The sequence below is a fragment of the Chiroxiphia lanceolata genome, chromosome 7 (assembly GCF_009829145.1).
Source record: "Chiroxiphia lanceolata isolate bChiLan1 chromosome 7, bChiLan1.pri, whole genome shotgun sequence".
Classification (NCBI taxonomy): Eukaryota; Metazoa; Chordata; class Aves; order Passeriformes; family Pipridae; genus Chiroxiphia; species Chiroxiphia lanceolata.
The window spans coordinates 3,907,121-3,928,989 of record NC_045643.1 but is presented as its reverse complement, the minus strand read 5'-3'; the positions used below and the strand labels follow the sequence as shown (position 1 = coordinate 3,928,989).

General features: G+C 38.7%; 1 protein-coding gene across 1 annotated transcript in view; it reads left to right on the top strand.

Moving 5' to 3' along the window:
- The window catches only part of COL5A2 (collagen type V alpha 2 chain), a 102,572-nt gene that overhangs the window by 44,085 nt on the left and 36,618 nt on the right, over positions 1–21,869 (top strand). Inside the window, exons 2-12 of the mRNA XM_032692783.1 lie at positions 6,382–6,606; positions 8,074–8,087; positions 9,776–9,808; positions 10,429–10,461; positions 11,121–11,174; positions 14,654–14,764; positions 16,490–16,567; positions 18,540–18,584; positions 19,045–19,098; positions 19,652–19,705; positions 21,735–21,788. Of these exons, the coding sequence (XP_032548674.1) occupies positions 6,382–6,606; positions 8,074–8,087; positions 9,776–9,808; positions 10,429–10,461; positions 11,121–11,174; positions 14,654–14,764; positions 16,490–16,567; positions 18,540–18,584; positions 19,045–19,098; positions 19,652–19,705; positions 21,735–21,788 (755 nt within the window). The remainder of the gene's footprint in view (positions 1–6,381; positions 6,607–8,073; positions 8,088–9,775; positions 9,809–10,428; positions 10,462–11,120; positions 11,175–14,653; positions 14,765–16,489; positions 16,568–18,539; positions 18,585–19,044; positions 19,099–19,651; positions 19,706–21,734; positions 21,789–21,869) is intronic.

Genomic DNA, 21,869 nt, shown 5'->3' with positions numbered 1-21,869 from the left:
TCTGTGAACTTGAGAGCTGGGGAAATAGGGACCACCCCCAAACCAAATGTAAGGTAGCATTGATTCCATTCAGTTAAGGGAACAGTGGAGAAGCAGTTGCATACTTCAGATATTAATTTAAAATAATTTTGGAGGGGTTTTAACTGCATCCTAAGCATAGCTTTTTCTTATTCAGTTTTCCCCATTCAGCAAAATTTGAAATTACAATGCTGAGTGGAGAACACATTTATATATTTTGGCACAATTTTCTGGAATCAAAAAACCGCAGTTGCCAGGTCACACTCAGAGAGCCCTTTACCCGAGAAACTACCTCTTCTCCTGAGTCAGGGTGTATTGTTCAGCTGTTGCTTTTTGCCTGTGGACTGGTGTTTAGAGCTCGGAGGTTGGGTTTTCTTGGTCAATGAATCTCAGGAGGTGAACTCCCTTCCCTCAGTGCCAGCCAGAAGCCACCGTCCAGGTGCAAAGTGTGTCTTTAGTAAGGCTTTTATGAACTGCCACAGCAATTTCAGCAATTAATTAAGTCTCTGCTTGGGAGCTGACTTGCACCTTGATACTTAGCAGCTTTTATTCATAAAGTTATTCGTGGGGTCTGCAGGAAAACCAGTTGAGTCTGTAATTTTCCAGTCCTAAAATACATGTTTTAAAACTATCTGCATCACTTGAAATAACACTCTGGGACTTTTCTACTTCTGAAACAAGGCACAAAGAATTGCAGCTCCTTGTCTAGAGAGCTGACCTCCTCAATCACATTAATACTTATTTGGAATTAAGAGCATGCAATATCTTTTAATCTGTGGAATGTTTTTAAAAAAATCAACTTTCTCAACTTTGCAAATTGCCCTCTAGGTTTGTTTCTTTTTTTAAGCAGGAACTCTGCAGGATGGATTAAAACCCCCTACCTCTTTTCCTGAGGAAAAGTTCTGATGAAACCTGTTTTCCTACAGCTTTGTAGTCTAAACTGTGTGCTTGTGCGCATTCCCAAAGGGATTTGTTATTATCCAGTTGTTTTACAAGGGAGCATTGGTAGGGCACTAACTTGGATCTCTCTTCCTAGCTTTCTGAGTGCATAAAATTGGCAAAACTGTGCATCAGTTTGGTCTTTTATTAGTCAGGAATTCCAGGTTCATCCTCATGTATATAGCTGCAAAGTATTTATGTGAACTCTGTGTGTTAATAACTATAAACAAGAATTGTTTCTGTGTAACAAATGCAAAATATATTTTGTATTTGTCAACACTCCTGAAAACTATCTGATTTTCAAAGTAATTGGTGTTTACATTATAATTTGCAAGGTACAATAATTAGGATAATACTTTATTTAGTACGACTCCAAAAAAAGTTACCAAAAGATAAACAAAACAGGCAGTCTGATTCTTATTGGAGTAAATGAGAGGCTTTTTCCATTGATTTGAAGGGAATTGGATCAAACCCTACATTTGTTGTGGCAGGCTGACAGTCAAACATTATTAACACCAAGCTTCTCTTGTCCCTGCCTTGGCAGTCTGTACACATGCACAACAGCACATCTGCAGAATGGTTGTTAGCACTTATCATCTTTCACTTTTATTTACTTCTGCACCTCTGCTTTGTGAGTCAGCAGGCTTAAATTTTGAAATTCATTTCTTGAAACTCTGCTTTTCATATTCTAGGTTTTTTGAGCTTAAAACCTGCTATATCTGTGTAATCTTATATTTCCCTATTCTTTTGGCAAGGTAGCGTGAGGATGACAAAGGGAGGATGAGGATGAGCCCTATTTCATTAAAAAAACCCCATACCTCGTCTGTTCCAGTCTTTTTATGTTAAGCAATGCCAGACCATTGGGGTTTGGTTACAAGATGCATCATGAAGTTACTCTCGGCAGAAGAAAGCCTAACACTGGCAGACTGTGCTTTCAGTACCAGTCCTCGTCTTTTCTGCCTGTGTTAGGCTGTGTTCTCTCCTGCTGTAGGTCTGTCAGCCTTTAGGCTTCTTTAATTAGCACATTGGTAGGACTAATAAAAGTGTGACGAAATGGAGCTGCTTTGATGTCAAGCCCTTTTCTTTCCTTTACCATTTCATCTATGAACCAAGGTTGCTCCTGTAGAAAACCTTTATATCTACATATTTTCTTCCACCATATACCTGCCATCACCTCAGCTGAGGTAGTGGTGCTTGACTGCTCCTGCTTTTTATGGTGCCATTTTCCTTCTTTCTTTTTGTTCTACCTGGTTCCATGCAAGGCCTTATTTTCCTTTTTCATGCACAAGATGCAAACCAGAAGTCAGTGAAAGAAATATGGACACAGTAATGTGGAATAAGTGACTTTAAACAACAAACGAAGCAGCGGTAAATTTCCAGGTTTTGCTTTCAAAACAATGCATAGCTGGTGATTAAAAATTGAAATGGCTTCATGTGCTGTCTTTTAAAACACTTGTCCTGTTGTTGGCTTGTTGAGGAGTGGAATTAACCTTGAGAGAGATTTACTTGAAATGAAGACAGGCTCAGCACAAACTGCCCGAAGCAGGGTGTGCCTTACGCACCTTGTATGTGCACAAACTTCTTTGACACTTGCTTGTGATGACTGATGGATGTTGACAGCCATCTAGTGGTTGGGATCCCGTATCATGTCCCCTACCCTTCTTATCCCCCCAGTAATTAGTACATTTTCAGTGTTGACACCAAACTGAGCCTGGGTATGTCAGCGCCTGATATGATTTTTACTTCCAAGCTGTTGATATGTAGTCTCTGAGTCTGATGATCTAGTACATTAGCTATAACTGACTATTTGACTTGTGAGAAATTAGTTTCTTTGAAGTAAAACTGTTACACCGACATGACAATTTATAGCAGAAAAAACCGGCATTGTGCTTACAGTGCATTTCATTGAAATTCTCTTTCTGAAGGTTGGTTGTGCAAGCTCATGGATGAATGAGTCCTTAAATATATCATTGGGTATTTCTCCTACCTTGCCTTTCATATTTGCAGACTGCTTTGGAACTCAGTTTCTCCAGCTTCAATGGATTGGCAACCCTGTAAGTTCTTTAGTCAGGCCAATACTAATTAGAATTGTACTTTTTTTCTGTAAGAAAGGAATTGGTTAATGGGCTAGCAGATTCTTTTGCCGCATTAAGAATTTCCAAAACTGCTTCTCAAGCCGTTCAACACATTGTTTTACAACTGCAGGGCTAAAAAGAATGTGTGATATATAAAGAGGTTGTAAGTTGGTCTCTGTAATTAAAACAAACTTGCAAATTTCCAAGCCAGAGAGGAAATGGTAGAACTAGTTCCTTCGCTGTCTTTGCCAATTTGGGTGTAGCTGGATAACATGTCTGCAGCTCAGGCCTGAGAGCAAAACATCAAAATGTGCTTTTAAAATGAGTTGGCTTTGAAATAGCTGCTCTTGTCAGGTTACTGCCTCAGTGTGATGCAGTCACGGCAGAAAAGAAAACTAGAAACACCAAAGGTAATCATAGAATATGTTGAGTTGGAAGGGACTCAGGATCACTGAGTCCAACTCCTAAAACTGGATAATTAAAAGATGTAAAATCTTTGTAAAGATGTAAAAATATGAACATTGAAAGATGTAAAACTGCATTTTCTGGCAGTGAAATGAGGTATGGGTTTTTGGTGTGGTTTCTTTTTTTTGTTGTTGGATTTGTTTGTTTGGTTTAGTTTTGGTTTGTTGTGGGTTTTTTTTGGTTGTGTTTTTTTTTTTTTGGTGGTGGTGTTTTTTTCATCGGCATATCTGCAATCTGATAGGGAAACAGACTTCTTAGTATGCTTCCAGAAGCTGGTATGTGCTTTTTTCCCCTGCCTTTGTCTGCCTCCTTCCCAGCTGTTGAGCGGGACTCAGGCAGAAACCAGTCCCCATCTGGCTCAGCTCTGATTTGCCAAAGCGGTTGCTGTGTGTGGTTCATTTGAAGTTATGACAGAACACTGACTTTGGGCTCAATAACTTAGAAATTTCATTTATGCAAGCTGCTGCTCTTTTGAGCAGCACAATGAGGTCTGAGGGTGATGTGTTAGTTAAAGGAGACACAGACCATATGTCAGACATCTGGGGGGAAAGGCTGAGTGTGTCAGACAACGTGTGATGTCATGCTCACAGGGGAGAAGGGAGGAGAGTGGTTTCCAAAATGTGATCTACTGTTTGGAAAACGATTCTCACAGTGTCATAAATGGACTGTGCAGCAGTCTTGATTGATGTCTTTACTTCACACTGAAAACATTTCCTCCTGAGCTTCTGCAAGCACCTCTTCTAGTCTTCCTGTCAGTTGGTGTGATAAAGTGACCGAAGAGGAGTCAATCTCAAGTTGCCATTTGAGTTTCTGTAAGAGGGCTGCAGAAGTTAGTGATGGCAGGCAACAGTTAATGACACATCTGTTCCAATTCTTCTTGACTTTGATGGAGTAACTGGACTTGAGTTGAGGCACAAAACCAAAATTCCAAATCTGTTCATATTTATTACTTTGTAATTTTCTGTTTGCATCTGGTTTAAATTAGGGCAGAAATGTATATAACAGTGAAACTTTCATTGTGCTTAGAACTGTGAATTTTTACACTAGTAACAGATTTTCTTAAGAAAACAATGATTGTGATCTCTGACTAGGGGGATGTGCTCTCTCTATATAATTGACCCTATTCCCAGTCTTATATCAATTAGAAATTAGGCCTGATGGGGAATTTTCAGTAATGCATTTAACTGGATTGTCCAGTTTCAAAGACACTTTTGATAGGAAGCTTTCTGTGATCAGATGGAGCTCTCACCCAGGTAGGATTAATCTTCTCTGCAGCATCTCAGGGTTCAGGAGAATAATTTTGGACTGTGAGTGACAGCTTTGCTGTGTGTGACTCAGAGAACGTCTTCCCTGGGATTCTTGGTCTTCAAGTTGTTACACATTGTCTAGGGGCAGCCTGAGGACAGTTCATTGGTTTTGTGGGTGCTTGTGTTCCTTTAGAGGATGAAACATTCATTGGGACAAAATGAAAAAATCTCTTTTTGCTGCTAGGGTTTTCTGTAAAACACCAGACACAAAAGGAAAACTTAGAACTTGATTTTTGAATTCTTTCTCAGACACATTATAATTTTAGGAGAAGATATTGAGATATACTCACCTCATGATTAAAAAAAAAATCCATGATATTTGGAGCGTTTGCCTACAGAGTAGGAAGAAAACAAAGGCATAGACTTAAGTACTGATAGAACAGTTCCCAAACAGGTGGTTAAGTCCCCTTAGATGCTGCCACCAGTCAAATGGGGAAATTTTTGGAATTTCTAGGTTGCAAAATGAACCCACAGAAGTTGTTTCACCTGGGTGACAGTAGACTTTGTAGAGGGGAGAGAAAAAACTATATTGAGTGGAATTCTAATTGATAAGTAAATTTAATTCTAAATTGGAATTCAAGGAAACGAAAGAAGTTAGTATTAAGACAAGAAAGAAAGTAAACCTTCTGTAATGGAACAGAGTAGATTAAAAATGATGTATGCAACTTCAATAAAATAGAATGAGCTCCACAGAAATGTGTGAATACGTACTTAGATGAGACATATGCACATAGTCTGTCCATGCTGATCTTACATAAATAGTGACATAGGATAGTCTTTCACATATAGATAAAATATTTAAGAGGCATTTTGCATGTAGTTAATATATGTCCACAGAAATATTTTTTGTGTGCTGGGGTGATCATGTAGGTCCAGAGCAGCTGGATTATAAATGCTGAGCAAAACAAGTAATGTGGGGAGCCTCTTGTCACTCAGCTGGAGACAACCCAATAGGTATCTTTGCAGTGGGTGCTGCTGGGCCAGTGGACTGTGGCTGAAAGTCCTGTTTGGAAGATTTGATTCTCCATTCCCCAATAATTAAACCTGGCCTAATAAATGAGGTTTTTCTGTTTCAACCACTGCCACATCTGTTCAGCACTGTCCCAGGCCTGGCTGTGTAGGTCACCTGCAGCTGGGAGCAGGCAGCATGTGCCATTTCATGCAGAAGTCTCACAGGTCCTTTCCCCTGGTCAGATGTCTCCAACACCCTGTGCACAGCTCTGACACAGAGCAGGGAATTGGCAGGAGTTCCTTGGGACAGAGTTAGTACCCCACGGAGCAGAATGACATCCAGAGACTCATGAGGCAAAGTTCATTTAGTACTGTGGGTGGACTGTGCTCTCCCTGGTGACTCTATTTTACTTCTTTCTGACCAAGAAATAAGGTGGTAAAATGAGAAAGGCTCATGACTGATATTTAAAAGTCCTTAGTATCAACTTCAGCTATGCTGGTGGTCTGATTTCTCTGTGTATGTGATGCTGCTTCTCATCTCCAGGTGTGTCCTTTCCTTGTCCAGTCCTACTCCTTCGATTTCATGCTTGGAAAATGTGTCATGTGTTCTCTCTCCCCTGCCCCAGGAGAAGACGTTGATGAAATAGCCTGCACTCAGAATGGACAGATGTACCTTAACAGGGATATCTGGAAGCCCTCCCCGTGCCAAATTTGTGTCTGTGACAACGGAGCAATTCTTTGCGATGAAATCCAGTGTCAGGATCTGCTGGAGTGTGAGAACCCGCAGGTGCCCCCGGGAGAGTGCTGTCCTGTGTGTCCCCACACTGCACGTGACTTTGACCCCACCATTGGTGAGACTGCTTTCTAGTTTGCTTTTTTGAAAGGGTAGAAAACCCAAAGAACTAGGGAACCTCATTATATTGAAGTTTCTAATAGTATTTCCGTGGTGAAAGTTTAAATCTGACAATAGTGGATACTTGATAGTTATCTTCCATCTTGGGTTGCACCAGAGCTGGTTCTGGAAACAGTTTTCTTTAGAATATGAATCTGAAATAAGCCCAAATGGTTTCACAGCTAAAAAGTTGATCTGAATTCCATCTTGATGTTTCAAGGAGGTTGAATTCTGGCTTCTTTTTGTGGTTCATCTGAAACTCAAAGATAAATATATTGACATAAATAAACATATTACCATAAATATATATCATATACATAACTATATATATTAAGTGTATTCTTTAATAAAATTCAGGGGGCCTCTAATAGATGAACAAATGTACATAGTGTAAAGTGTTTCTCCAAAGTGAAAACATGGATCCTATTGTGATATAAAAATAATACGAGTGTGAAGTATTATTGACCCCCTGTTTGCATCCTGCCTGTTATATACCTTAAAGATTATGTCCTTTCCCATCCATTTCTTCTTCCTGGAGAGACTTGAATAAAGCAACCTCCCCTCAATTTTCCTAAAAGAAAATTTCTTACCTTGCAATGAATGCCATATAATACAGTGTATTGAATTCTTAGAAATACATTCTATGTATAATAATTAATTTCTTCAGGAGCTACAATTGCTGTTGATTAGCTTAATATAGAACAAAGTAGTGATAGATCAAAGTAGGGACTTACGTAATTGAGAAATGGAGCAAGATGTGGTGAGCATTACTAAATGGACTGTGCATCCTGTTGTGTTTTGGGAGGCATCAGGCCAACACCAACAGAGTACACCCAGTAAATATAAAAGCAATGTGGATACATTCCCAAATTCCTTACTGTTATTCGAAGTATTGATAAAATATTCCTCTGAAGGATTTTTGTGGTCATGGGTGTGGCTATATGGCTCTGAATGCAGGCACATGATACTGCAGGTGCTTTTTGAAAAAGAAAAGGTCAAAAATCCCTCTGTTAGCTCTGCTTTTTGAAAAATACCATGTAATTTGTTGTGGATCCATCACCATTGCTTGTACTGGAGTCAGTAATAAAGCTTCCTTTGACTTCACTGTCAATCATTAGGCAACATCTGACAATTCCCCACAAGATAAACTGGTTTCCCAATATGATTTTTGTTATTCTGTGCAATGAGGTAAAAATGCTGAGAATCAGGGGCCATCATTGCAAACTGTTCTGATTCCTCACACCTGAACAAGGGAGTATGTGTGTCCCTGGGAACTTCCCCAGCTCCCTGTAGGCAATACACCATCCTCTGTGCACTCCAGGATCAGGGATGGCTCTGGCTGCAACACTGCTCCGCTCTTATTGTGTTCTGTCTCTCAGAGTAGAAGCATTAATTTCCTCTTTTCTTCTTTTCTCCTTTTTCATAGGTAGAGGAAGAAAGGTAAGATTTCCTTTCCTTTCTTTTTTTCTAACATATTACAACTGTTGAAAGACTCTCTTGCATCTCTCTACAACTACCTGAAAGGAGGTTGTAGCCAGGTGGGGGTTGGTCTCTTTTCCCAGGCAACTATCAGCAAGACAAGAGGGCATGGTCTCAAGTTGTGCCAGGGGAGGTTTAGGTTAGATATTAGAAAGAATTTCTTTACAGATAAGGTGGTCAGACATTGGAATGGGCTGCCCAGGGAAGTGGTGAATTCTCCGTCCCCGGAGATTTTTAAAAAGAGACTGGATATAGCCTCAATGCCATGGTCTGGTAACCACAGCGGTAGTGGATCAAGGGTTGGACTTGATGATCTCTGAGATCCCTTCCAACTCAGCTGATTCTATGATCTCCTTGGAGCACACCACGAAAGATACATATAGAAGCTCTGCTTGAAACACTTAATTCTTTCTCTTGGCCTTCCTCAGTGGCTAGGGAGATTGCAGTCCACGTGGAAAAAATGTTGCGATGCAGGCAAAAACTCTGATCTTAATATAGAGAATCCCCTGGCTGAAAATCCCTGCTGTCTACATCAAAGGAATTCCAGTTTGAGTGGTTTGGTGCTTTCACTTCCAGCCGTGCCACAGACTGAGGGAAGGGACCACTTGAGGGAAGGGACCACGAGGTCATTGGATGCTGAACTATCAAAGCCTGCAGCTGGTTTTTGTGCCAAGGCTGAGCTGCCCAATGGGCAGTGGGACAGTGTGTTCCTGCCCAGAGCCATGGTTCTGTGGCAGCATCTCTCATCACGTGCAATTAAACAAAGAGAAGATCTGTTCTTACGAAAGAAATTAAAATGTATTCTGATAAATGAGCTTCTAAGATAGTAAACGACTACAACAAATAATTGAAATAATTTCTGGGTGATCAAGTATCTACACTCACTAAAACTGAGTGCTTTCTATGTAGAGGTAGTTTATAAATGGATTTATTTATTTAAAATAATTTATACATTTAAAATAAATTTAAATCTATTTATAAGTAGACTGTAACCACCTTACTGTTGCTTGATAAACAAGGCAGGAAATTTTTTGTCTTTGGAAAGTTCTCTTTTTTTCCTTAAAAACCGACTACCACCAATAGGTCTAAAGCCAGCAATTTGATGTAACATGCAATCATTGTCAACACACTTAGCTCAAAGAAAAGTCAATTGGCAAATGCAGTTGTCCTTCACTCTGAAGCTGTGCAATATCATTCTGTCCCTGGGCTGCAGATGGATTTTTGTGTCCATAGATTTCATGTTACAAATTTCAATTTAATATCTTGAAGAAATGGAACTTGAATGTTGCTGTGGGCTTTGCACTGTGTATGAATCAAATCATCCAACAACAGAACTCCTGCATATTTTCTAGCGCTTTGTAGCACTTCTAGCACAAAAGTTTCACGATGTTTTTTTAGTTTGATTATTCTGTCAGATAGTATGTTATGGAGCTAGAGAAAGTTTTAATTTATACCCTTCATTTAATCAGTGTCTATAGTCATTAAAATAATATGGATTATTTGTCACAGGTACTTTAGTCTAGTTATACCCTTAGAGAAACTTTAGTTTTTGTCACAGTCACAGGGATGGCATTGATAAACTAACGTGGTGTTAATTGTACTTGCACTTCTGTTCTACCATCTGATGTTTGTGCATCTTTTTCCTACAGGGACAAAAAGGAGAACCTGGAATAGTGCCACCTGTAAGTCTATATTTTTTTCTCCATTTATCAGCACACCCTGGAAGTGTACATTTGAGTGCTTTAAAGCAGAATTGCAGTAATGAAATAAATACAACAAGAATGCACATCCTAGGAATGAAAGGAATGGAATTAAGTACACTGTGTCACACATGCAACATTAGAAATTCCTGTCAATTGCATTTTGGGAAAAGTTCTTACTGAGTCAAAGCTGGCATAATCTTTATTTTTATAGTTAGATTTTTGTGGAGGTACAACGGTAAGTTAGTATTTAGAAAGCGGTGAAATAAAATGTCACTGTTTATCTCTTTCTAGTGTGAAGTCAAACAGATTAAAAAAATCGATAAGTTGAGCCTAAATAATTTTAATTCACTTATTTTTCTGTTTACAATAACAGTAATACTTCCAAGATTTTGTTCACATTGCTTTTAAAAAGACTGAACTGAAATTGATAACCAGTGGAATATTTTCATTTTTCTTTTTTTCCATCCCCCTAAAAAGCATGATACTTTAATTTCCTCTCTTGTTATTTGCTTTTCAGTAACTCATTTTCTGTAGGGTAGTCGTGACAAACACAGCCATTGCATTAGTGTGATAACTTTAGTTTCTATTGCCTGCTTTAGGTTTCAGGAATACGAGGCCGCCCAGGACCAGCCGTGAGTACTTTTCCATCCTCTGTTTCTCTGATGGTGGCATTTGCCACTTCCTGACATTTCTGTTTTGTACTGGGGGGGTGATGTGAAGGAGGACTCTTCCATGCCTCTAGTGGGTATTGGCCATCAGGTTTGAGGGAGTGAGATTATGGGATGGTTGTCACAGTTGTGGGTCGGCCCATCCCAAGCGAATGGATGAGTGCTTGTAGGACATGCAGGTCTGAGGACTTTTGTGCCGGGTGGATGCTGGAAAAAGCTTCTCCAGCAGGGATCTAGCAGGAGTAGAGGAAAATACAGAATTCTCTCCAGCTATGGCTAAGCAGGGAACACTACTGGACTAGCAGGAAGGGTGTCTCAAAGCTGTGCAGCTCCACATGGAGAGCCTCCAGCATTCAGAAAACCTTTGCTGAATTAACCTGGGGAGCACAAGAGAGATGAAATTATTCTGTGTGTCTCTACATCATGGTTCTACTCCCTTCAGGCAATGTACAATTGAGAAGAAATATTGAACACCTGGTGATTAGAGTTGTTTTCTTTATGATGATGTGGAAAAAACCCCCTCCCAAATTATTTTCAAATAAGCATGGCATTTCATATTTTCAGAGCATTATTAATCACTAGCTAGTTTAAAAGGTGCTTAATATTTCTGATCTTTCTTTTAGGGACCTCCAGGCTCACAAGGTCCACGAGGAGAACGAGGACCAAAGGGAAGACCTGTAAGTTATTAAATACCTCAGAAATAAAGTACTTGAACTAACCTCAAAAGATTAGATGTCTTTAAACTATCTCTGTGTCTTCTAGAGCTACAAAAACTGTCCTCCTATTTTCCAGGAATCAGGTGACAATCAGTAAAATGTTTCTATTTCACCATTCCTTGGTTAGATTGAAACGTGAATGCTTTGAGAGAATTGACAGAGGTTTAGCGGTATTTCCACTAAAAGCCGTGTGTTCTCAACAAACATTCCCAGACAAAACTGGAACATCACGTTCCTCTGTTTCTGAACTTGTTGACTATTTGCTGGTGACTCCCATGCAGCAGAAGCAGCGTGAGTTGTGTGGCCCAGAGCATTTGAGAAAAGACAAAGCTCAGGAAGTTAGCAGGAGTTAATATGTGACTACAGTTGTTGGTATGCTGGTGAATAATGTAATCAGGATTGCTCAGTGGAAATGAAGACTTCACAAGGGAATTTCAGTGTCTGCATGTGGAGAACCACAGAAAGGCCAAAGAGGAGTGCTGAAAATACCCAAGATGACATGTTCCTTTTGAAAAAGCTAGGTCAAAGAGCAGAAACTGCTAAAAGCAGATTTTAGTGTTGTATCATTGTAATTCCAATGTGGATATTTTCCTATCCCTCAGGAGAGAGCAAGCCAATACTGAGGTTGGGCATAGGCCTAAAACAGACGCCTGAGCTGTTCTTCCAGTGTGTGCCTGTTGTCTGTAGATGGAAATGACATTTCTAAAGCAGTGGGGTGAGTGTGTAGCCTCTTTGAGACGACTGTCAAGCCACTGCTGCTCTTTAGATCACAATAAGACACTTGTCTGAAGAATGAGTGTCAGGATGCTTAAAAGAAATCTGGGAGTAATTGTGAAATCTTGTGTGCAGAGCAACCTGGGCTTTGTTTTCTGAATCAGGCTGTCTGAAGTGCTTTCCTAATGTGCAGTACTGTTACTGAGATGCTAAATAATTTCTGATTCCCTGCCAAGCATCCCTCTCATACAGTGGTGGCTACAAGCACCTAAAATACCAAAAGGTTGTAAACGCTTTTGGGTTCCTCTGACACAGGTTATTATTCTGCTTTCAAGGAATATCAAGGGGTTGAGAAGCAGCCAGCTCCTTTGAAAATGTTACATCAAAGTTTCCAGAGAGTTGTGTGTATGTCAGGTCTGAGACCAAAGAGCGCTGCTGTTAGATACAGTGACTGATAGTGAAGAGGGTTTTATTTTTACTTGTGGAAAAGAAATGTTAGCTCACACCTGCAGTTTGTATTATGAAAACCCCTCATGGAGCAGGTAACCCTGTACAGTACAGACTGCCTTTATAAAGTCAGTTTGGGTAAATGCATTGCTGACTGGGGATGTTACAAAAGCACTACACGTTTTCAAGCTCTTTGTTTCTGTCTTCAGGTTATTATTGATTATTATTGTTTGGTTTTTTTTTGTTCTTTAAATGGGCTCCTGCTGACTAGTGAGTAGAAGAAACTCACCCTTGCTGTGGATCTCTGTCTTTTACAAAAGCAGGACCCTTGAATGTAAAATGAATACAGGAGTATGAGCATATTTTTTACATTAAATGCTTTGCTAGTGTAACAATGAGAGCCATTTAGGGACTAGCACATCTAGTTTTAGGTATTTACAAATGATCTTTTGAAGACAGGAAATAAACTTGGGCATCCTCAGAACCATTCGTATGTTTTGCTTTCCATATGGATCTACACTCCATTGTAATTGCAGTAGCAGTTTAAATAGACAGAAGTCTGAGAGTGTTCTACTGAGAGACGCATTTTTTCCTTTTATTCTATTACAAGCAGTCCCATTAATAGTTTCCTGACCATCAGCAGCAGTGGGTCAGAATGAGGAAATTGTGTGTTTAAATGGTGCCACCTCGTGGCACTTGTGATAATGTTTTTCCCTTTTTTTTTTCCTCTCAAACCTCACTGACCTTGAGCTGGTGAAAGAAAATGAAAGAGCTTTTTTATGTACCTATAAATAGATGCATAACATAAAATAAATAAAATTACAATCAAGATTTTATTAAAAACCCACTTACATTGTTTATATACCACTAGTTAGTTGCCACCTACGAATACAAACATATTTCTCTTAGAGCAGATTGATTTTTGGTGAATAAAAAGTAAGTTCTTTTTAGAAAAGTTATTAAAAAAAGCAACATTTTCTTGATTAGATTTTGTTAAAGTGTCTTGTTTGGATATAGCAAATCAGTAATCATACAGAAAGTTGCTAAATTCTTTATAGGCAACTGTTTGTTGCTTTTTTTTCTGTAAAGCTTAACTTTGTTTTCTTTTTATTTTGAGAATAAATGAAATAAGGTAACTAATTCTTTTCCTCCTTTGAACAGTAAGCACTTTTAGGTTTGGCAGTGTGTACTTGTGTTTAAAACAGAGATATTAAATAATAAAATTTTCCACTAGAACCTTCTGCTTCCATCCATCATGTACAAATCTTCTCATTTGTTTTGGAATTCCACCTATTCACAGCTCATTCTGCAAACCATGCTAGTAGAAACCATACCAGTTCAGACATAAATTCCGCTGAAATGTGTTGCAGACATAGTCCTCATCTCACGGAAATATAAGCAGTCTGTCTGATTATTAGTTGTGTCTCTAAAGATGACTCACTGAACCAGGCTTCTGAAGTTTTATGTTTAAGGATCTTTAAAATAGAAGAGCTCATTATATAGTATGAAACTTTTCCCTGCCATAGTCAAGCATTTTGTTCTAATGAAAGAATCAGTAGCGACAAGCACTTTAACATCTTTATTTATGGTTCAAATATATCTTTATTGCCTCTGTTACCATTGATTTTGTTCCACTAATGCTTTATTAGCTGCTTCTGTATTTAATTTTAGTTCTTACATGAATTAAGAAAAATGCAGTTTAGGAATCAAGAGTGGGTGATCAAAATGAGAACCACAGGATGGGCTCCTAGCCTATTCTGCAAATACCAGCTAAAGATAACTGTGACACCAGATAACTTACTCTGTATTTCTGGCATTGTAACTGTGTTGAGAATTCACCAATGGTATGATCTGTCTAAACCATTCATGATGTCAGTAGACTGTAAAAATCCAGCATTACACTGAAGCCTCCTAATCATGTGTGTATGGATGTGCTCTGAGCCGAGCTGTATGTATTTTAGAAGTAAATTCACTTTATTCCCTATTGTGTGCAAAGCCATATAGTTTTTCAGGGATATTATGCTCCAGTATGGATTGATAGGAAGTCTGAGTTTCCAAGAGAGCCTGTGGCAGAAATTACTGCAATTTACTTATATTTTGGATTCATAATTAATTTTAGCCAATGCTTCTGATCTGAAGGCAGGAACAGGTTCTGAGGGATGTTGTTTGTTTGAAGATCTTTAGAAGCCCAGGTTTGTCACAAAGAGGCAGTTGTTTGCCAGTTGCTATGATTTCAATGAACACCTTTGCACACTTGGCATTTCTGATTTTCTTTCTAGGGTCCTCGTGGTCCTCAAGGGATTGATGGTGAACCTGGTATCCCTGGCCAGCCTGGTGACCCTGGTCCTCCGGGGCATCCTACTCACCCAGGACCGGATGGAATAAGCAGGGTAAGTTTTACACTTGCTTTAGGAGAAAGTGAGTGTTGGATCATATCCACATGATACAATTAGTGACTTCCTTTTGATTCAGTCAACGTGGAATGTTGTGCCTACAGTTCCCATCTTCCAGTCATGAGAGACAACAGCAAAAAGTTCTGCCAAAAGTTCTGCTAAGAACTGGGGCAAGTTGAATGTGAGAAACCTTGGAAAGGACACACCTTTCAAAGTGGGTTTTGGGATCTAGAAAAGCCAAACTGCCCAAATCTAAGACTATCACTAAGGTTCTGTTACTTCCAGCTGATTTAAAGACAAGAGATCTGAGAAATATTGCAGGAAAACTAGTGCAACAAATTAGTAATATAGAAAAGAGAAAAGTAAGATGAATTATAAATAATAAAATAACTAGTGAGGGAAATGAAAATGTAATTGTTTATGCTTCTTGCTGGAAGTATTGAGACCAACACTGAGAAGATTTATATAAGAATTTTGTTTGTAAAAAGCAATGCTAACCAGCCATAGACATTGACAAAGTGTTCTGCAAGACTTATTTTTTCTCCCTCCTCCTATTGAACACTAATTATGACTGATAATTAAATAGATATTTGAAATTCTCAAGTATATTCAGTTACATATTTATTGCTCTTTAGAAGATACCTGTTTTGATTTCTCACTCCGATGGTCCAGCAATGTTACTGAAAAAAAATAGAGTTATGTTGACAAAAATCTGAAATATTCATGTTAGGCCAATGGCTTGTAACTTTGGGCAGCTTTTCATGACTTTAACCACATTTCCAAACAGTCTTGAATCCAGGAGATTTAGCCCAAGTAAATATCTTCAGCAGACAGGAATCTCTTAGAATCACAGAAGCAGCATAATGGGTGTTAGGCTGTTGCCCTAGAGAAAACATGGAAGAATAGGTGTGACCAGAGATCTAATACATTTTTTGTTTGTATTCCTGTTTCTGAAGTTAAGACAATCTCCAGCCTTGTGGAAAATATGTTTGGAGACCAATCTGATGAGGAACAAATAGTAAATCTTAGAAAACTTGAATCTGCATTTGAGCTTGTTCCTTGTTCTCAGCCACTGTAAGCTCTGGCCTGCCATGAGTGAGGATCTGGCTCTAAGCGAAGCAAAACAGAACTTGATTTCAACTATGTGCTTGCACAAGAAGGAGGGCACTGCAGGATCTCCCTGCTCGAACTCATTGGTCTCTGTGAAGGGGCAGGAACAGCAATGGCTTTCAGCTTTGCTGGATGAGGGCAGCATGCTTAAAAAATCTGATTTGCAATCATAAAATCAGGCACATTTCCTTTTACCTTAAGATATTTCTGAACTTTGGAGCACAGTAAGTGAAAACAAAAGGAAGGTTTAGAAGACATGAAGGAATAAGGCAGCTGAAGTTAAGGTGTGGTTTAGATTTGCAGGTCACTAAAAAAGTTACTTAATTTCATGGGAGGCTTTTCCCTTTTTAGGTAACTCTCTCATTTATTTAAGGTTAAAGTGGAAAGAGAGTCAGAATAGTAAGCAGACAATATGATTTATTCACCTGGTCTTCGAAACTTTAAACACCTCAAATTTACAGGAGAGACAAATTCTTTTTTAATGATTAAACTAAGAATTTATTTGCTAGCACTACAAAGCCAAGGTAAAAAATGGAAATGTGCTTAGATGGATTTTTGCCTTTTGAACCATGACGATGATTACAGCTAAAATCACCCATCTTATTTTTTCAGCCATTTGCAGCTCAGATGGCAGGACTAGATGAGAAATCTGGGCTTGGCAGCCAGATGGGACTGATGCCTGGCGCAGTGGTAAGACCAGATTAGCCCTGTATGGTAGGACAGGGTGGAAGTGGGGTGCACATGCAAAAACTCAGAGGGGTTCCTATGCCTCTAGAACTTGGATATACAGTATATTCTAGTGCTGTGTTGCTCAGTACCCAGAAAAAAAAACAAGTGAAAAAACATTCTTCTAGACTTTTTTTCCCCCCACCTCTAGCCACCTGCTGTTTTCATTCACTCCTTCTGAAATGTAGCAGCTACTAACAGTAAGGTACAGGAGAAAAAAACAGCTCCTGAGTTTGTGTTTCTTACATCTTGAGCCATGCAGATTAACTGAAAATTGTCAGGTGTAACACAAAGCAGAATAAACAAATATGTGACTTTGAAGACTTCTTTTCATGTTGTGACAACAAATAAGTTATTTTTGGTAGTAACTGAAAAAAAAAATCCAAACCCAGCTCTTAACTGAAATCTATGCTTTATTATTTCAAGACAGAAATAACCTCTGTTTCTCCATGGATCCAGTTTTATCAATGGCATCCCTCACTTTTCAGATATGTCTTTTACTTTTTCTGCACTGGGGTAACACTAAACGTTTTTGCCATCAGTGAAAGCTGTTTCACCACCCTAAGCTTTCTCTGCTAGAACCCCTGGGGTTGTTTTTGAATATTATCTCTCTTCATGTTTGATGTCCTGAAAATACTGTTACCCTCTTTGCTAAAATCTTAACATTTATTCTTAAGGGAACCATCCTTTAGTGATTGTGCTGTCCATTAGTTTGCTTACCTGAATCTTATCCATCCAAGTCCCCACTAGTAACCTTCAAAATTAGTTTCAATACCATATGAAAGGTTCTAAAGATAATCTGATGTTTTGCCTTAGGATTAACTTTTCTTTTCTGTGAATGTCTCTCTCCAGTGAACTTGCTTTGTGCACATACAATGATTTGTTCCACAAGTCTGTCCTACGTTGTTGCCCTTCATTGTTTTGCTTAATCCTTTTACTCAGTTTGTCTCAAGGTATTGCATCTCTTGTACTGTCTCTTCTTTTGTCACTCTCAAACATTAATAATTTTGATATTAATACATGTATGTCTCTATAAGGCCTTACACAAAGTCCAATAAAGTAATTTGGCACTCGCTGTCTTTGGATTGATTCATCTGTTATGTGACATTCTTTTTTCCTTTCCTTGTAAACTAACTGACAGCTGAAACATTGTTCTGTTTCTAATGTTGATTAGATTTTTAAAATAGCCTATTACAAACTCTTTGACATTTGCTTTGTAAAAATTGATAAAATTAATGAATGTTAAAAGACATAAATCTTCAGCCTCTGTCAAAATGCAGATTGTTGTCTCTTATAGATGTTTTTGTGTTCCTGGAAACAAGAGAATTATTTTCAAACAAGATAATGTTTATTTCATGTTACAAGTTACAATTAAGCATGAGATTTTTCTAACAATCCCATAAAACCTTCTAAGGGAAAATCTGAACTTTCTGTAACAAACCACAGCCATTTGGAAGCTGTTTTGGTGCTTTGTATGATACATTTAAACACCTCCTTCCATTGCTGCTTCTCAGCTCATGGCTGAGAACAACAGGATTAATTTAGTTTTGTCATTGATTCCATTATGAGATTCATCTGAGTAATGAGATTCCCTTCAAGGGAAGACTATTCTTATTTTGTTACTATTTTTTTTTTTTCAGTGGAGACAACACAGTTGTTCTGGCTGATTCCAGAGAAACTGTGAGGTTTCAGAAAGCAATCAAGCCCATATTTTCAGCTGTTAATGAAATGATGCTCCTCTGACTTTTCGAGTTTGAAGATTTCATTCTATGTGTATTTGATAACTGGAGTTTTCTGAGTAAAAGCCTTCCCAAGGGTTTGACCACAGAAATGCCATCTTGGAGGTCACTATGAGGCCTTTTTTGCTGTCTTTGCTGGGTGAATGTTGCTTGGGAAAGGATGTTTTCCAGTGTGTAACAAGTTATGTGTTCGACAGGGTCCAGTGGGTCCGAGGGGTCCTCAGGGTCTCCAAGGAAAACAAGTAAGTGCTTCACCTCAGGGGATTTGGGATAATTGGTTAGAGATGAAGGAAAAGCTCATAGTAATGGGTGTGTGTTCATCTCTGGGGCGATGCCCATCTTCAGTGACACGTGGCTGAATACATCATCTAGAAGTGAATTTAAATGAGCTGCTGTCAAGAGCTCTGCTCCTGTACTCTGTACACAGGAATTAGCTTAAAAAGAATGGTTTATTAGACCTTTAACAAGGTTTTAACCCAGCATGTATTTTTTAATGAGGGAACAGTGATGAAAATGGTGACTGTTCTGTACAGCTTCAGTGTTTTTAGTATCCAACTTTCACTCATATTGAAATGTGAACCGGTTCTGAATTAGAATCCAGTCTGTCCCACGGGCTGTGATTTTCCTGGTCATGAATTTTAATTGATATCCTTATAATTCCTTTTGGACTTTGTAACTGTATTAATCTTTGGTTAATTTTAGGGTGGTGCTGGCCCCACAGGCCCACCTGGTGAACCTGGGGATCCAGGACCTATGGTAAGACTGATAAATGCAAACATTTCTGCAAGAAAATTGCCAATATGTTATTTATTTCTGTTTCAGAACAGAATTTTTCTTATGTTGTTTCAGCTATTAAGTAACTTTAGTGGAATTGTATTGTTCAAAGCAAGGACCAACGATATTATAAATGACCATTCTTACTTTTCCAGCAGAGACCTGAGGATGGTTAAGCACTGGTAAAACCATACCTGGTGGTGTAACTTACACAAAGGGTGATGAGAATGTTTATTTTTTGAGGGAACAAAATGATTCAAAAAGGCAAGAGCCAGAGATTTCCAGCAACAGCAACTCTGATTTTTAAAGTATTTTTTTTTCTCTTAAAGAGTCTATCCTATATTTTCATATAATATAATACAGGTTTTTTAGGGCAGGACGGTTAGAAAGAGCACCACAAAATTAAGCAAATGTGCTTAGGCATAAAATTTGTCCTTTGTCCATATGTTTTCATAAAAGCAGACTTTGAAATGAAGCAAATAGGTATTTTAGTGATGGCTAAATTGACTTCTCAAGAAATATATTTATGTCTCAGGGACCAGTAGGTTCTCGAGGACCAGAGGGACCTCCAGGCAAACCTGGTGAAGATGTAAGTTTTTTGCTCTTTGTATCTTTTTAATTTTTAATAAAACAAACATTGGCATCTGTGAGACAGTGACTAACTAGCAGATGTGTCTGTTGTAACTGCTGTTATCTGTTTGCTTTTCTTTGTAATCAGACTCCTCATTAAGTGCAGTGTCACAACTGGGAATTTTGGCCATGGTACCTAAGGCCTAAGCACCAGCTCTTTGTTATTTCTTGCCTCAATCAGTTCTTGACTGTGATGTCTTTCCTGAAATCAAATGTGATAATATATCACAAGGGAGCAATTCTCTTCTCTTTTGGGATCACATGATGAGTTAGAAGAACTGTGATGGTAGCACGCACGTGTGTCTGGACAATGAGATTTTAGTGTTTAATTTCTTAAAACTTTTGATAGTTTGTTATATTCGTAACAGATTTTATTACTCTTGTCCATGTATGTAAAACGGGTGGTTTATACATGTTACATAAACGTATATGTACTGCACAACAGCAGCCTAAGAGCTTGCCAGTAGGTGTGTATTATTTGTTTGCAAAGCACAGTAAATCTGTCTGAACTGTAACTTATAGCTTGGAAATTTGTTAAAAATTGCAGATGCTAGATATTTTAGTATAAAAATTACCATAGCTTGTGTACCAGCTACCTTCCCATTTAACTGTATTTAACTTCCCATTTAACCCCAGAAAGGGGAGGGTAACCCAGGTTCTTATTAATAAATCCCTTGGGGTAGATTAGAGCAAAATGACATTGAATAATTGGTGTTTGAAAACTTATATATGTAGGATTTATTTTAGAACAATTTTGTTTCAAAGGTAAACAGGTATGTTGCCATTTTGGGTGTTATCATCTATATCTCTCATCTACAGCAATATGGCATAAAGAGAACCTTTAGGGGAAATGCATAAAGGAGAGAAAGGAAAGACAGTATAAGGGCAAGGGAGAGTAAGGGAAAGAAAAGCTGAGAGTGGAAAGATGTATATAGTCACTGCCCACGGGGTCCAGAGATGACATTTGGTAGTTGCAGTCGGTGAGTTGAAGTGGTGGCCTTGATCCGTTGGGGATAGGGGAGAGAAGCCCACAAACTCAAAGAAGTTGTGAGTTATTATATCCATGGATGCTGTACCAGGCCATGCCTTGAGCCTCCAAGGTCTCCTGAGCCTGCGAAGAGTTCCTATGAGGGACACGGGGAAAGGGTTTTTCCTGCCTTTCAGGATTGACAGGGGGTTTTGATGGGCCAACAGCCGCCAGCCACTTCCCAGCCTACAAAAGTCCCCTGGTGATCCTAGAATGCTTAAATCATTAACTGTTTCAGTCTCTGACACTGTACAAGGAGTTTACAGTTAACTCTCAGCGTGGGGAAACTGAATCTTGACGCTGCTCTAGGACCTTCCTCCATTTCCAGAGTACGTCTGGGCATCTTTAATTGCATTTGTGAGGCACTTCGCCTTCTCTCTGTCCAGAAAATATTTTTCTGAAGCCTTTCATATTCCTGCAGGCTGGTGTCCTGGATGTTTGAACTGATTGATGCATATAAAGGAATGATTGGTTGTGACTGGAGGACTTTGAATAATCTTCAAAATGTGCTTGCTTGGTTCTGCCATATTTTCTTTCCCATTGCAGTACACAGAAAATAGTCACCATCCTAGAATGGAATTATACACATTTTAAAATATTTGAGTAGAAGGAAAGTAACAAGCTGCAATGCAGATAGTTTTAGATTGCTGTTCCAGTGGGAAAATAAAGCAATGTGGTGCTGGGTGAAGATTGCCTCATTAGTTCCCAGGAAAATTATGTGGCAGCGCCATCTTGTGATGCTGGGATGCATTGTGGGATGCTCAGTCTTCAGTTCCCCCAATTCTTGGTTAAAAACCTTTCTTAAGTTGTGTCTAATACACAACTTCTGGACATGTGTGTGGTTGATTTTAAAAGAAGATGATTGAATATCTTCATTTATTTGAACGGAAGAATGTTAAGAGAAGTTAATTTTCCCATTTTTTCCTAATATAATGTGTTGTTTCTTTTTTTTTTCCCTTAGGGTGAACCTGGTAGACCAGGACAAGCCGGTGAGCCTGGATTTCCAGGATCTCCAGTAAGAGCATGATTATTTACACTTTAGAAAAAACAATCGTATTTAGAAAAATAATCATGTGTCGTCATATGATATTGATCA